Below are 13,469 nucleotides of genomic sequence, written 5' to 3'. Positions count from 1 at the left end.
GAACCGAGCCCTGACTGATTACTGGTAGAATTTATTATCACATATTTACAGTAGATTTGGGGGATTCTCTGGTTGGTTATCGTGATGTGGGTTTCAAAAGGCTTCCTGTACAGTAAAGCTTACACAAAGAAAAATACAGTGGTGGTGGGTCTCCTAATCCTATCAAGTGTTCTGCTGCATTTCTGTTGTTGAAAAACAACTCACCACTAGATTTGTCTGTGCAGCACAGATGGATTTGGATGCTGGTGTCTTCCCTTGTGTCAGCGGTCCCTCTCTTTTCTTGACATGGTGTACATGGAGTACTTGCGTCTGTAGAGGGGCCTGTACAAGGCTTGGATAGGAATTTGTTGATCCTGCCCCTAACTACTGCCAGGATCCCGGGATTCTGTGTGGTTGTAGAGGAAGAGGGCAGTCGTGTGGGCAGGGAAAATGGATTGGAGGGGACAAAGAGTTACCACCTGGGGAGTGTTTCAGGAATGTATGGAGTGAAAGATACACTTTCTCTGTATGTTGCTATACTTTAGGAGTGAGTGATGCCCACTCATAACTCATAACCAAACCTTGTGTCCTTGATCACAAAAGGAACAAGAACTAATTGAGCAGCTCTTTAGTGCTGGTCCAATTTCTAAAATGAATTCACATAATACATTTCAAGTGAGCCTACTCATAACTAATGAATGCATTTTTACAGCCAACACAATCTGAGTTTCTGAATTTGCTCAGAAAAGAATACAATGTTCCTACCAACTAATTATTTTAAAGACAACGTGGGTTTGCATAAATGGCCAAAATCAATTATATCCTCTCAGTTAACTGACCATAATTAGGACTTGCCATTTTCTTCTGTTAATTTCAAAACTGTAGTTTGCTAGTTTCATAATTGTTTCCTAGATGTATGAATACAACATTTTGAATAGTACAAATACTAATCTCTCGGTGCTATGGGCTGCAGGGCAGTGGCCTGTTAAAGGCTCTGTACCTCTGATCTATAAATAACTTACTCTTCTGTTGACCCAAAAGCCATTGTCAATTCAGTCTGATTTGTACTGACACTGGTGTTTAGTTTGGGTTTGAGAGATTAATTGCCTTATCACAGAATACAAATAAACTCCACAGCGCCTGTCATATTAGCCGAAATGTCTAACGAAGCAGCTGTTTATTCTGAAACTACATTTTTTTACCATTAAAGTCACATTTAACTCCCAATTTCTCAGAGCTTGTTGGCATACAACTTGAAGTCTCAAAGCTTGAAAGACAGATAGTGCTGTTTTCAATACTATAAAGACAACAGAATACTACTTTCTGATGAGAAACTATTGATGTAATGCCTTGTTTTTCCCTGCAGAATGATGATGTCTAAAATATAAAAACAAGATAAAAAGAAAAAACTGTCTGTGGTGACTGTTTATGTTTTGCTTTGCAAAGCCGGTTTTATCATGGAATATATTTTAAATATCACTGCTGGGCATGTTTGACTGTGAATGAACAGCATTGCAGTCTTGTTATAATGATGCTGTTGTATGTAAGTCGCTGTTTTAGGTAATCATGTTGTGAAACACAGCCCTTAAGCACAATTATAACTTCCCACACATGAGCATAAACATAGCGGAAAAACGATAATGCTTTGACTTTATTTTGCTTCTGTCAGGCTCATGTTGAAGTTGTAATAAGCATTTTTGTTTGATTATTTGAGCATAATGATTTAAATTATTTCATGCAAGTTTTGCAGTTTCTTACATAGGAAGACTTCTGAAGACCTAAAGTGAAATCTCCAACCCATATTAAATCAAAGCTTTGACCCACTGGTCAAACTCCCAGGTTTATTGCGTGATAATGGTTTCGTGGGACTCCTAAAGGAATGCTACCATCAAGATCTGGGTTGGGATCTGTGTTCTCTCTGATGTTCTTGAATTTTAGCCTAGTCCTGTGCACTCCTATTGTAAGCCTGGTGTGATTGCTTTTCAGAGGAGATCTACTAAAAAATAAAGGCAGTGTTTATACTTTTAGCAGTAGCACTGTATTGAGTACAGATAATACAGAAAACATCTTGATGATTTGGGTGAGAAAATAGCTCAATGCACAAAATAATTATTCAAACCTCTCCTGCTTTAGAAGAGACACCTGGCCTTTTTCAATGTTCTGCAAAACCTCCAGGAAACAAACCTTAAGAATTCTTTACGAAGAGATGCCAGTAAACTGTGATGCTCAAATTATGATACTGAGCGTGATGTGTCATCCTATCCTGGTCTTGATGATGGCATCAGGGAGAAGAAAAGTCTGAGGTCATAAAGGTTTAGAGACACCGATAATGAAGAACATAGCATCGTGAGACTAGAAACAAGAACAACAAAAAGAGAACTTGAGCATTAGTCAGTGTACTGTGTTGAGAATCTAATTCAGTTAATAAAAAAGAGATCATTTGTCTTTCTTGTTCCAGTTCTTCTCTAGGTCTTTCCTGGTTTTTTCTTGTTCAAGTGTCTTGTCTTTCTGCTCTTTCCAATGTGGATTTGAATTTCTGTCTTTCAGCACTACACAGGCTTAACCCTCACAAATAGTTGGCTAATTTACTGGTTTTGGCAGCATTTACGCTAAAACCCGATTGATCTGCAACTGTGGTGAAGTCAGCACAAGGACATGGTGAACAGCAATTAGTGCAGACAAGTATCAGTGCTGTGGAACAATGTAGAGTAGAGTTGAGTTTTTTCTACCATTCCATCAGGACTTTACTGTTTTAATGCTCTCAATTGTATTGGACGAGCAATTTTCCAGCAGTTCCCTGGAGATATCAATTTAAAAAAGCTCAGAGTAGGTGTATCAAATTACCATGCAAAGCTTTGATCAGCATATAATTGACTTGTTGTTCCTACATTCTAACAGATGCTCACCAGTTAAAGCCTACTACACAAACAGGCATATTAGGTGATCAGATGTTGACTTGATTAGACAGTGCCCAAGGCATGAACATGAAAAGAAATGGCCTGATTTAGAGTATTTTAGAATGTTTAAATACAGAGAGTACAGAGAGGGAGATGACTGGACCAAGAGCTGCTGCCAGTAAGTGCCTGTTCTGTAATGGCACATGTACTGCTGGTGTCCTGCGCATTTTTGACGCACAACAGAACTGAAAATATGGTGCCACAGAGCATGAGATACAGACAAAAAAGTGGCTGAGGTCCCAATGAAAACCATAAATTGCATTATTAGTTGTGCTGTGAATCAATGAATGTTTCATGCAGATGACTGTCTTAGTGGTTTCAGCGGATGTGACAGAAATGTATTTCTGCCAAAGAGCCATCTATTTGGATCAGCAGAAACAAATAAAGTGTGATTTACAGTATAACATAATCTGCAGCAAAATCTTATTCCAGAATGATGTCCTTTTTTTAACATTTTGACAACATTATTCCAGGTGGAGTTTTATTATAATTGCTTTAATCTGTAGAGCAAAGTACTGATGGAGAGTTTAATCAGTGTGGAAACTTTTCTCAGTTCTTGTGGAACTGTTTTAAACCACTCTGGAACAGAAAGAAGCAACACCTAGAGTGTATCTGGCCATCTTTAAATCTTGAATCAGAGTATTGAAGTGAGAGTGTAGCTTTGAGAAAAGCAGCTCTTCCCCGTGTTTGATAAACCACTTTTCAAACAGAATTGCTTGTAGAGAGGATGGATTTCTTACACTCTGTGTTTGGTAAGCCCGGGCAGATGTCAAACCTAAAGACAACAAAAGTGAAATTACAAATGTGTTACTTTTTTTTGTAAACAATACAAACCCTGACATGAATAGTATTATTTGAGCTACAGGACATATGGTTCCAAATAGAACAATCTTGCATATCGAGCTGTTCGTATATTCTTTGAATACTGGTCATAATTCCAAGTAATTGCTTAAAGGCGTTTCATACACAGTTTAGCTCCAAATTTGTTTCAATAACCAGAAGATGCCAAAAGTATAAAATGCAGATACAGTTGTTATGCCTTCTCAGTTCTTTAGAAACAACAGTGGTTTCTATAACAGCACAGCTGTGCACCCGTCTGCCTGATTTATCCCTCAATGGAAGTGTGTTTTCATTTTGATAAAGAGACAACAGTACTTTTAATGGAGGAATGCAGAGGGCAGAAGACGCAGGTTGGAGAATGCTTTCCCAGAAGAAAGCAGCAGATGCTTATCCTCCAGTGTGATTAAGCCTGGCTAGATTTCAGCAAGGCCTGAGCACGGATAGTAACTGCAAGGGAAACTGAAGGGGACTCAGATTTCTTTCTGAAGAGGTGCTAGTCAACCAACAGTTTGGCTTCTCAAGCACGAGAACCCCAATATTGTGAGAGGGAACACTGAAGTAGGAGGTACTGTCTTTCAGATGAGAAAAATTGAGGTTTGGATTACTAGTTATCACTAAAAATCTTCTGGTGCTTTTTATGAGAGTAGGGGATGTTAAACCAGGTGCCCCATCTGAATTCCAAAAAGGCTTTTGTCACAATCGTCCTCCTCTTAAGGACGCTCCAGCCCTTCCTTGTTTACCTGATTTCCTATACCTGCCTCCGGTTCCAGCCCCTTTCCTACAAAAGCCAGACGGTCCTGCCAATCTGGGCTCAGCTTTGGAAGACGGACGCCTGGAAGCCCACCTACCAGCGAGTCCAGGAGGGGCTCAATGGCATCGGTTTCACAACGGCGTCCTGACCATCTGGGTCCGGGCCTGGGAGCGCCTGGCCCCATTCCCCCTTTTATTCCCCAGACCCTTCCCCGGTTCCCGCTCCGGCTTTTAACTCTTGTCTTGTCTGTCAGGACGGATCACCGGGCTCTGGACATTGGCTTACTCAGGATATTCTCACGGACTCCCTTCGGACTTGTTTGCATGGGCCACGCCCCCTGAGCACCGGCGCACCTTGGACACGCCCCCCTGTTCTCCCAGCCCTGATCCCAGTCTTTTTCCCCTTGTTTGTCTCACTCCCCTCCGGATTCTGTCGTCTGCATAGGGTCCTGAAAAACGCTTTGTGACTTTACTGTATATGAACTGGCTAGGTTCCTGCTGGTGGGAAGATGGTGGCTCAACACCAGCTCAGTGGCTGTTGCATTTCAGAAGCAGATGAAAAGACTTTCTGCCTTCCTGAAATAACTGGAAATATAACGTACCTAAAGGATACTGTACCTTCACCAACATACTGTGAAGAGGGGATTACACCCTCCAGTAGTTCATTTTAATTGTCAGAGATTTGTGAAACCCTTTAAGATGCACGTCAGTGGCCGCTGATGATCTCCCCAAGCTTTCACGTGCGAGTCTGCTCGCACCTTCACTCCCCGATGACTGACGTTCTGGCCACTAGTGCTTGTGTAGGGTTTATAGTAAGATCAACTTCAGCAAGACGCTGAATTATTGTTCTTAATTCTGTGTGTTTAATGAATGCAAATGCTAATTCAACAAAGCAAAATACAGGCATGGACCACAATGAGTAATCTAGTGGGTCTGGGTTCTAAAGAACAAAGCTTTGTTTTTTTAACTGATTTTTCATCGGCTGTGTATGTATGCTCATCAGCTTTGAAGGAAACATTATTCAAGGTAGGGAAAAGGTGGTGAAATGCTTTTGGTTCTGCTGAGTTACAAATCACTCACTAAGTTTAAAACCATATTCTAAAACCTCACTGATTTATTTATGAACATTTTACACTCACTCAAGATCCTTAAGAAACCCCCGGAACACCCATTTGTGAAGATTGGATTCATTTTAGAGGATCCCTACAGGATTTGGTTAGAATGTTTCAGGGATATTTTCACATATTGATCTGATCAATACTATTGATTAGAAATAGTCTTGATTAGCAGTCCTATATTGATTCTATATTACGTCGTCAAGGATAACCGACAAAACAGCGTGCAGGCGTTATGGCCATTTCTGTATGCCCACTGTATCTGGCATCTCAAACGATTTCCGTGATTTCGCGCCGACCAATTTAAATAACCTTAATCATAAATGCATAGCATAGCACACGGACGACAGTTTTCAACTTTTTGGGGGGGTTCTAGAGACAAATATGCACCCCTTCTTACCTTGGCATGAAATTCAGAAAAATCCAAAACTATTTCAGAGCAGCTGTGCTCATTTTAGCCCTGATTTCCAACCTGTCCCTTAGTATTTCCAAATGTTCACGATTACATTTGCGCTCAGAAAGGGGTATTTTCTTGTGGAACTCTAGAACCAAGGATCTTGGCAAATCAATCGATTATTATGCGTAATAAACTCTTATTTGCAGTATGCAAGCATACTTTTTTCGATTATTTCTAATTAGGTACTGTATGTGTCAATAGAGAGCCAAGTTCGTGAAGAAAACGAATATGAAAGAGAGGTAAAAATCCAACTCAACGCAAAGGGATTTAAAATGAATCAGTGTAAACAATCCATTGGAAAAAAAACACTTCTGTATACTGTCAGAATGGTGGTGTTTTGTCAACATTTGCAGTTGTTGGGAGTTTTAGTACTGCGTTTAAACTTTGTATATAATATTTTTATATAAATAATATGTTATTGTATCAAAACTATTTTAATTGTAATTTTAAAGTGGACCACATTATAACTAGATCATTCTTGTATGAAAATTCAGTGCTCTGCTCAATCACCTGTGAATGATCTAAGGGCACCGAGATACATCCTACCTTCAGGATGGGAAACCAAGTATCACACAACTACACAACGAATCTCAAACATCCATAACGCAGTGTCGTCATTTCAGTTGTGATTAAAGTTAATTCTGTTGTTAATTTGACTTGAACCACATAAGTCTCAAAATCTTTCGATTATTATAAGAAAATCTAACCCAAAACATGAACGCTACTGCCAGAGATTTGAAGAAAAAAAAGATTTATACAAACGTGTAGTATATCCTGTAGGCAGTTTGACCTTTTCAGCGGAAATAACTTCATTTTTCTTTGGGTTTACGTATAGTAGGTCTCTACTGTCTTGGGAAATCACAACGCAGGACTCTTGAAATATGAAGTTACAGTACTGAAAGAATATAGGGGAGATTATATTTCTCCCTTGTTCTCCCTTTAGTAATAAGGGAATGCGATAAGAAAGTTCGTTGTTGCGTTTAAGGAAAAAGTTAAATATTTTAGGATCAGGTATTATTTTGCTTTTCAGAAAGCTCTTGGGAGTATATTTAATGTTTATCTGCTTGATTAAATAAAAAATGTTTATTTATTAAGCTTGGCCGGTATTTTCATTCGACTTCTGTTATCTCTGTGAATCAGTTAATAGTGTCAAAGCGTTGCACAGGCTCCGATAAGGGAATGTCTTTATTCCAAAATATTCAAATATTGGAACTACTAAAAACAAGATTTACAATTCAGAGCCCAAATTAACGAAATTGTGTATTGTCGAAGGCAGTCTATTATAGAGACAATTATGGGCTATGCATTTCCTTACTAGAACTTTATTTAAGGACAAAGAATTACAGACAAGGCGAAGTATAAACAATCGGATTGCTTTTTTTTCATTGTTAATTAGGATGTTATAAATTGATTTATTTTCAGGTTATACCTACAGTATGTTTGACTATGTAATTGTCTTTCAGAGGTTATTAAAGGAATTACTAGTTTACTGTACATGTACCGGGGGCTACACGCTAGTTTTATAATATAAAGAAGTTTACTGGTCTTTTAATTCTTTGACCAAGCGTAAAGTTATCATTAAAGACATAAGAGAGTTACGTGAACTTATTAAGTTAATCTGAAGTATTGAACATTTCAAACAACTTTTCTAGATGCTAATATTGTGAGTTTATTGAATCGATTCATTTTGGAATAGCTATTTTCCAAGTTTAGTTAGTAATGTACTCTTTGAGAGATGAGATACAAAACAGTGGTAAGCGTACTGTATATTGATAAAATAAATTACATAATCGGAATAAGAAAGTCGATTACCTGCATTAGAGTACAATATGAAATCGAATAAGCATTTATAAACAGCAATAAGATGAAGATATCAGTATATTTAAGATATTTTGAGATTCATCACTTAAACGTCTGATGTTAGAAATAGCATATAACAACCCCAAGTAGTATAAAACTATAGTTAATAAGGAAACGCGACTGAAATATAAATCATTTTAAAAAGTACGACATCCATTAAGGAAACGATGCTTGATGAACTTTTTAAAATACAATATAGTGTAACTAAACATCATAAGCTATTTATGAACTGAGTATTAAGGTTTTTGTATTTGCACATCCTCAACAATGTGAGGAAGCGATGAACAGGCAGGATAAATAATTCACCGAGAATGAGCTGTTGTATCTCGATGAGCCGCTGTCGCTCTGATATGGACATTACCTTTCTGACCTATAAAAGTGCAGGATGTAGAACTTAAATCATGGTATGTTGAAATTGTACAACGTACTAAAAATACTTCATTTAGTGTATTGAATACAATATTGATCACCACGTTACAATTTATATTGTTAAATTATACTGTTGCTCTGGAATCAATCCAGAGAAGAGCGATAAGCCACATTTCCCTGGGCTCTTAACGGACAAACTTAAAATCACTTATTTTTTATGTTTAATCTTAATTTTCATTAAAACAAATCTCATAAGCGTGGATAATGTCTAGCCAATGGACTTCATTAGAATAAACTATGACAAGACACACCTAGTTTTCACCGGTAGAAAGGTTTTTACACAAAGGGTTGTGGGAGTATGGAACAAGGTACCCAACCCTATTGTTGGCGCTGGTTCCTATCTATCAAGAAATAGCTGGATGGGGCGAGTATGCGCCTATTTTTTGTCAAATTTCTTTTGGTCCGAATATCTGGCGTCTTAAAACCCGTGAGTTTGGTTTGTGTTGTCCTGACGTGTATTTAAATTAAGCGTTACCAACATATCAACAGAAGATGTTGCCCACGTTCTGCGTGAGCCGAGCCATTCCGGTGGACTGAAATCTCAGTGGAAATAAATGCTGTGCAGGTTCCATCTCTTCAAATGTAAACACAGTGCGATACCCTGTACTGTACCAATGGTTTAAAACATGTTCTAAGATAATGCACTGCTAATATAAGTGTTACAAGCATATCTTTGTTTATGACTGGGGATTGTACCACCTTTAATAGCCCAAGGGTGGAGAAGTGTATATGTTTACTATGTGAGTAATGAACGCACCAGAGCGCACAGATAATCTGGATGATTTTGTTAAGTAAATGTTTACCCCGTGCTCGAGTCCATAGAAGGGATTTTAAATAAATAAAAAACTTCAAGGCTCAAGTCAATACCTTAGGCAATGACACTATACAGGACACAATTAAAAAATGAATGACAAATGCGCTCGCGTCCCACTCACTGCGGGCACATCCAGTGGACAGTTCAAACACTGCACGACGTCCAAGAGAAGAAGAGATTGCGAGCATTTCACAACATCAGACGCCTTTCTCCAGCCGGCTTCACCTGGCCGTCTAGTCTCTCTGACTCTGAACTAATGAAGACGACCACAAAGCCAGCAAAGTCCTACAAACCTATCTCTGAAACCCCCCGCACGGTCTTCCCAGCCCAGCCAGCCACCACCTCCATTTCTACCGCTTTTTACAAAAAAAAGAACAGAAAAAAAGGAGAAACCCGTAGCAGTTAAAGATTTTAAACGACCACTTTCGGCATCTAAACGTGCGAACGCTTCTTCATTCAAAATGTAAGATGTGTTTCACATTCGTCTGAGAGATGCGATCGTTTAAAGTGTTTCCCTTATAGCCGAGTCATCACTTACACTCCGTTTGTCATTCAGTGGTGCAGATACAGTACAATTCTTTTGCTATTTGTGTGTGAAACATACCAATCAAATACTGAGACTGATCTCTTTCACTTGTGCATCCAGTGTTAGACTGCTGTATCCGCGGTGCCCACAGATGCGATGCTGCCGCGTTCAGACGGCGCGTCTAGCAGGGTGTTTTTGTAATAAAAAAACGCTTTCGCGCGGGCAGGAACGAGAATTACACGCCGCTGATGATTTTACGGTTAAAATGATTAAAAAAGGATGCTCGGTTTCTGGTAAGATGAGTAGGATTTCAGCAAGTTGCTTAGCTCCTCCCATTCGATGATGTAGCCCTAAAACGGAACCTCCTTAATTACTAATTTCTCCGTCCACTGCAGGATCCTCTGTCCTAGAAGTTTCTTCATGCGTGCGATGTCCTGATCCGATCGCGCCTGACCTTTTATTTTTTAAACACAAAACCCAGCGCTTGTTGTGATTGCCGGGCATGGGAGATCACAAGGAGCCGACGATGGTCCCCAAATCCACTTCGTTTAGCATCAAGAGCCTCCTGCTCCCTTCTAAATGTGACAACCCGGGCTCGGGCGCCCCAGAAAAAAGGACTGTTCCTCCCGGGTCCGATCCAGCGAAACCGCCGGCCCCCACGGAGATGGATCTCGAGTCCCCCAGCCTGGAAAACCACGAAGAGGACGACGAAGGGGGCGACCGACCGGCAGAGCAGAGCAAGACGGGGAAATACGACAAGCCGCCGTTCAGTTACAACGCTCTGATCATGATGGCCATCAGGCAGAGTCCCGAGAAGAGACTCACCCTGAATGGCATCTACGAGTTTATCATGAAAAATTTCCCCTATTACAGGGAGCACAAGCAGGGCTGGCAGAACTCGATCCGGCACAATCTGAGCCTCAATAAGTGTTTTGTGAAAGTGCCAAGACATTACGATGACCCCGGGAAGGGGAACTATTGGATGCTGGACCCTTCGAGTGACGATGTTTTTATCGGGGGCAGTACTGGCAAACTTCGCAGGCGGTCGGCTACCTCCAGGGGCAAACTGGCGATGAAGAGGGGTCTCCGGTTCGCCCCTCTCGGGCTCGGATTGAACGACAGAGCGAACAACCCTTTGTACTGGCAAATTTCGCCATTTTTGTCTTTGCATCACCCGCACTATAACGGATCTGCCTCGGGATTTCTGAACCAAGGGCACGCGTACGGCTCCCTACTTTCGGGAGTCGAGTCTCTGGGTAACGGGGACCTGTCCCGTCCGATTTTGGGAGGACCCGCCGGGGGCATCGGCTTGACAAGCAGTTACAATGTTAACACGTCTCCCGTGAGCTTGCTGTCTGGGCAGACGGGTTATTTCTTGTCCGGGACCCAGCACGTCCAGCCTCTCCAGCAAAGCGGGTCCAGGTTCGGCGCTCCGTCCAGTTCGCCCCCGACCCTGCTCACCGAATCCCTCAGAACTTCGTTGCCTTCCTTTGCGCAAGGTGTTTCCACGGGGTTCCCGGGAGTGGCGTCTCATCACAACAGAGCGACACCCGCTAATTCGTTTCTAAACTGATTTTGCGTTTTGTAGCGCTCCGCATGGGAGAGAGAAAGAGAAAAAAAAAGTGAACGGGATACACTAAAAAAAAATAATCTTCCTCGATTTCTCCTGCGTTTTATTTGGTGCAACGAAACAAGCTGAAAAACAATGCACTTACACGAAAAAAAATGACTAAATCGCGCGAAAAGCGACCGTTTCTCTCGCGCTATGCTGTTATCGCCATACACTGCGTGGACTGCGTAGTTCGGAAATATGCAGGATATTTTTTAACTTCGAAAGGGACAAACTTTGTTACCTGCAGGTTAAGAACTTGATTTTTGTCATACCAAAGGTAACGACAAATGTTTCGGGTTGTTTTTATCACGTGCAAAAGAATACGAATGGCTTTTGTGACTCAGTTAATTTATGGTTCGTATTTATTACAAACATGTTATTTAAAATGTTGTTGCCATTACAAATATCCATCGGTCTTAAGAGAAATAATATACAATTCCTTAAATTATTTAATATTTTTTTGTAAATATTGATTTGTTACTTTTATGATATTTAGAATTAAGCATTTTGTTTTCATACAAGCGCCTTACTATTAAACAAAATCAGGGCATATGTAGTCATGATCGGGGACGGACGTGGATATGAAACTTGGATCTGCTCAGGATTTCGGTATAGTTTCGAACAATGTAGAGTTTTTGTGTTACTATCATTCATGCTGAAATAAGCAAGAGTCTGCGTTTGTATTTGCTTTATTTATGTTTGAAACGGCAGTGTGGGCGTGCGTCTGCGCGCTTGTGCGTGTGCTAATTCTCGAGAACAGAAGCCCTCGAGTCGCAGGCCTCAGTCCGGATCAGCGAAGTCCCGGGATGGACTCTAAAATACCGGTTCTGATTGTTTCTGTATTAGGTATTTGACTTTTTAGTCCCTAAATTGTACCAGTGTACCAGACGTTCAATGGACACTTCCTAATCCCTAACACATGGATTACGGAGTGTGACGCATTTAGCGCAAGGCGCTATTGGCGAAGTGATTGTAAAGGATATATACAGTAGTTAGGCTAAGTTATTAATAAAAGTACTTTGGCCAGCCTACCTTTTAATGTTCAAAGGACAATATTTAGTTGCTTTAATTATCCCATTAACACGAGAGGTGGTTGTATAGATCTGTCTCTCACGAAGAACATCGTACCTGTGTTATATACCTGCACATTCTCATTTTACAGGACGGGTTTGTCCACGTTTGAGACGTAGTGATTTATTTATGATATGTTATTTGTTGTTATTATTATTTTATTACTATTATTTAATTTCTGGAAAATCATCGGCGAATTTCTTTTTATCGAGTCTCCACGACCTTTCTAAAAACAAGTTTATGGCTTTTATTTTATCATATATTTCTATGTATAGGTCAAAGTGTTATTTATTTTACAGCACGGGGTTATTTGGGGTGTTTGGATTTTATTTTTAAATGTTATTTCAATGTTTTGCACTTTTAGTTTCTAGAGTTTATTAATGTATGGAGTTTGTAACATTTATCGTTTTTGGTTTTGTTTCTGTAAGAAAAATCAACAACTTTAACCTGGTTAAAGTTGAGAAATAAAGTATTAAAACGTTTGTTTTATTAAGAAAATGCATTTTAGTATTTTATACACGTTTTTAATTCTTCTAATTTATTAGTGGGGTAAATACTCTTAAGACTCACTTTGCCGATTCTACGAATGTTTCAAAATAAATCCAAACCTATAAAACATCACATTTTTATAGAGTATCTAGTATCTCGGGTTACTATTACTAATAAACAGAACAATTGGTTTTGGAGAAGGGAGAGATTTGGGGCAGAGGAGAGACGCAGAAAATGAAAGGTGCTGCTAATTTTTAAATGATGAAACTACTACCTACAGTATGCGGAAAGGCCTTTGAACGCGTCCACATGGATCAAGATTAATGGGTGTTCAGCCATCCTCGTCCATTACATGTTTTAATACAGATAAGGAAGCAGCAGGCATAAATGTCATATGTTAAAGAGAGAAATGTTATTATGCACATTTTCAGATACATTTTGTTTCCATGTGGTAATATTGTGTTGTATAAAAAACCCAATGTCCTTTCTTTTCAATCAAGTTGCGTATCAGAACAACTGCCCGGTGCAGTCCCGCTCAGCTGTGTGTTCAAGAGGCCCGTTTCGTGTTGG

The 13,469-nt window shown here is 39.9% G+C and overlaps 1 protein-coding gene across 1 annotated transcript; it reads left to right on the top strand.

Moving 5' to 3' along the window:
• The first annotated feature begins 10,035 nt into the window (after nt 1-10,035).
• LOC102697180 (forkhead box protein G1-like) lies at nt 10,036-12,848 on the top strand. The gene has a single exon (XM_006638469.3). The coding sequence runs from the start codon at nt 10,230-10,232 to the stop codon at nt 11,298-11,300; it is 1,071 nt and encodes a 356-aa protein (XP_006638532.1). The 5' UTR covers nt 10,036-10,229; the 3' UTR covers nt 11,301-12,848.
• The last annotated feature ends 621 nt before the right edge of the window (nt 12,849-13,469 follow it).

This window comes from Lepisosteus oculatus, chromosome 17 (genome assembly GCF_040954835.1).
Source record: "Lepisosteus oculatus isolate fLepOcu1 chromosome 17, fLepOcu1.hap2, whole genome shotgun sequence".
In the NCBI taxonomy this organism is placed as follows: domain Eukaryota; kingdom Metazoa; phylum Chordata; class Actinopteri; order Semionotiformes; family Lepisosteidae; genus Lepisosteus; species Lepisosteus oculatus.
This window is presented reverse-complemented; position numbering and strand designations above follow the sequence as displayed.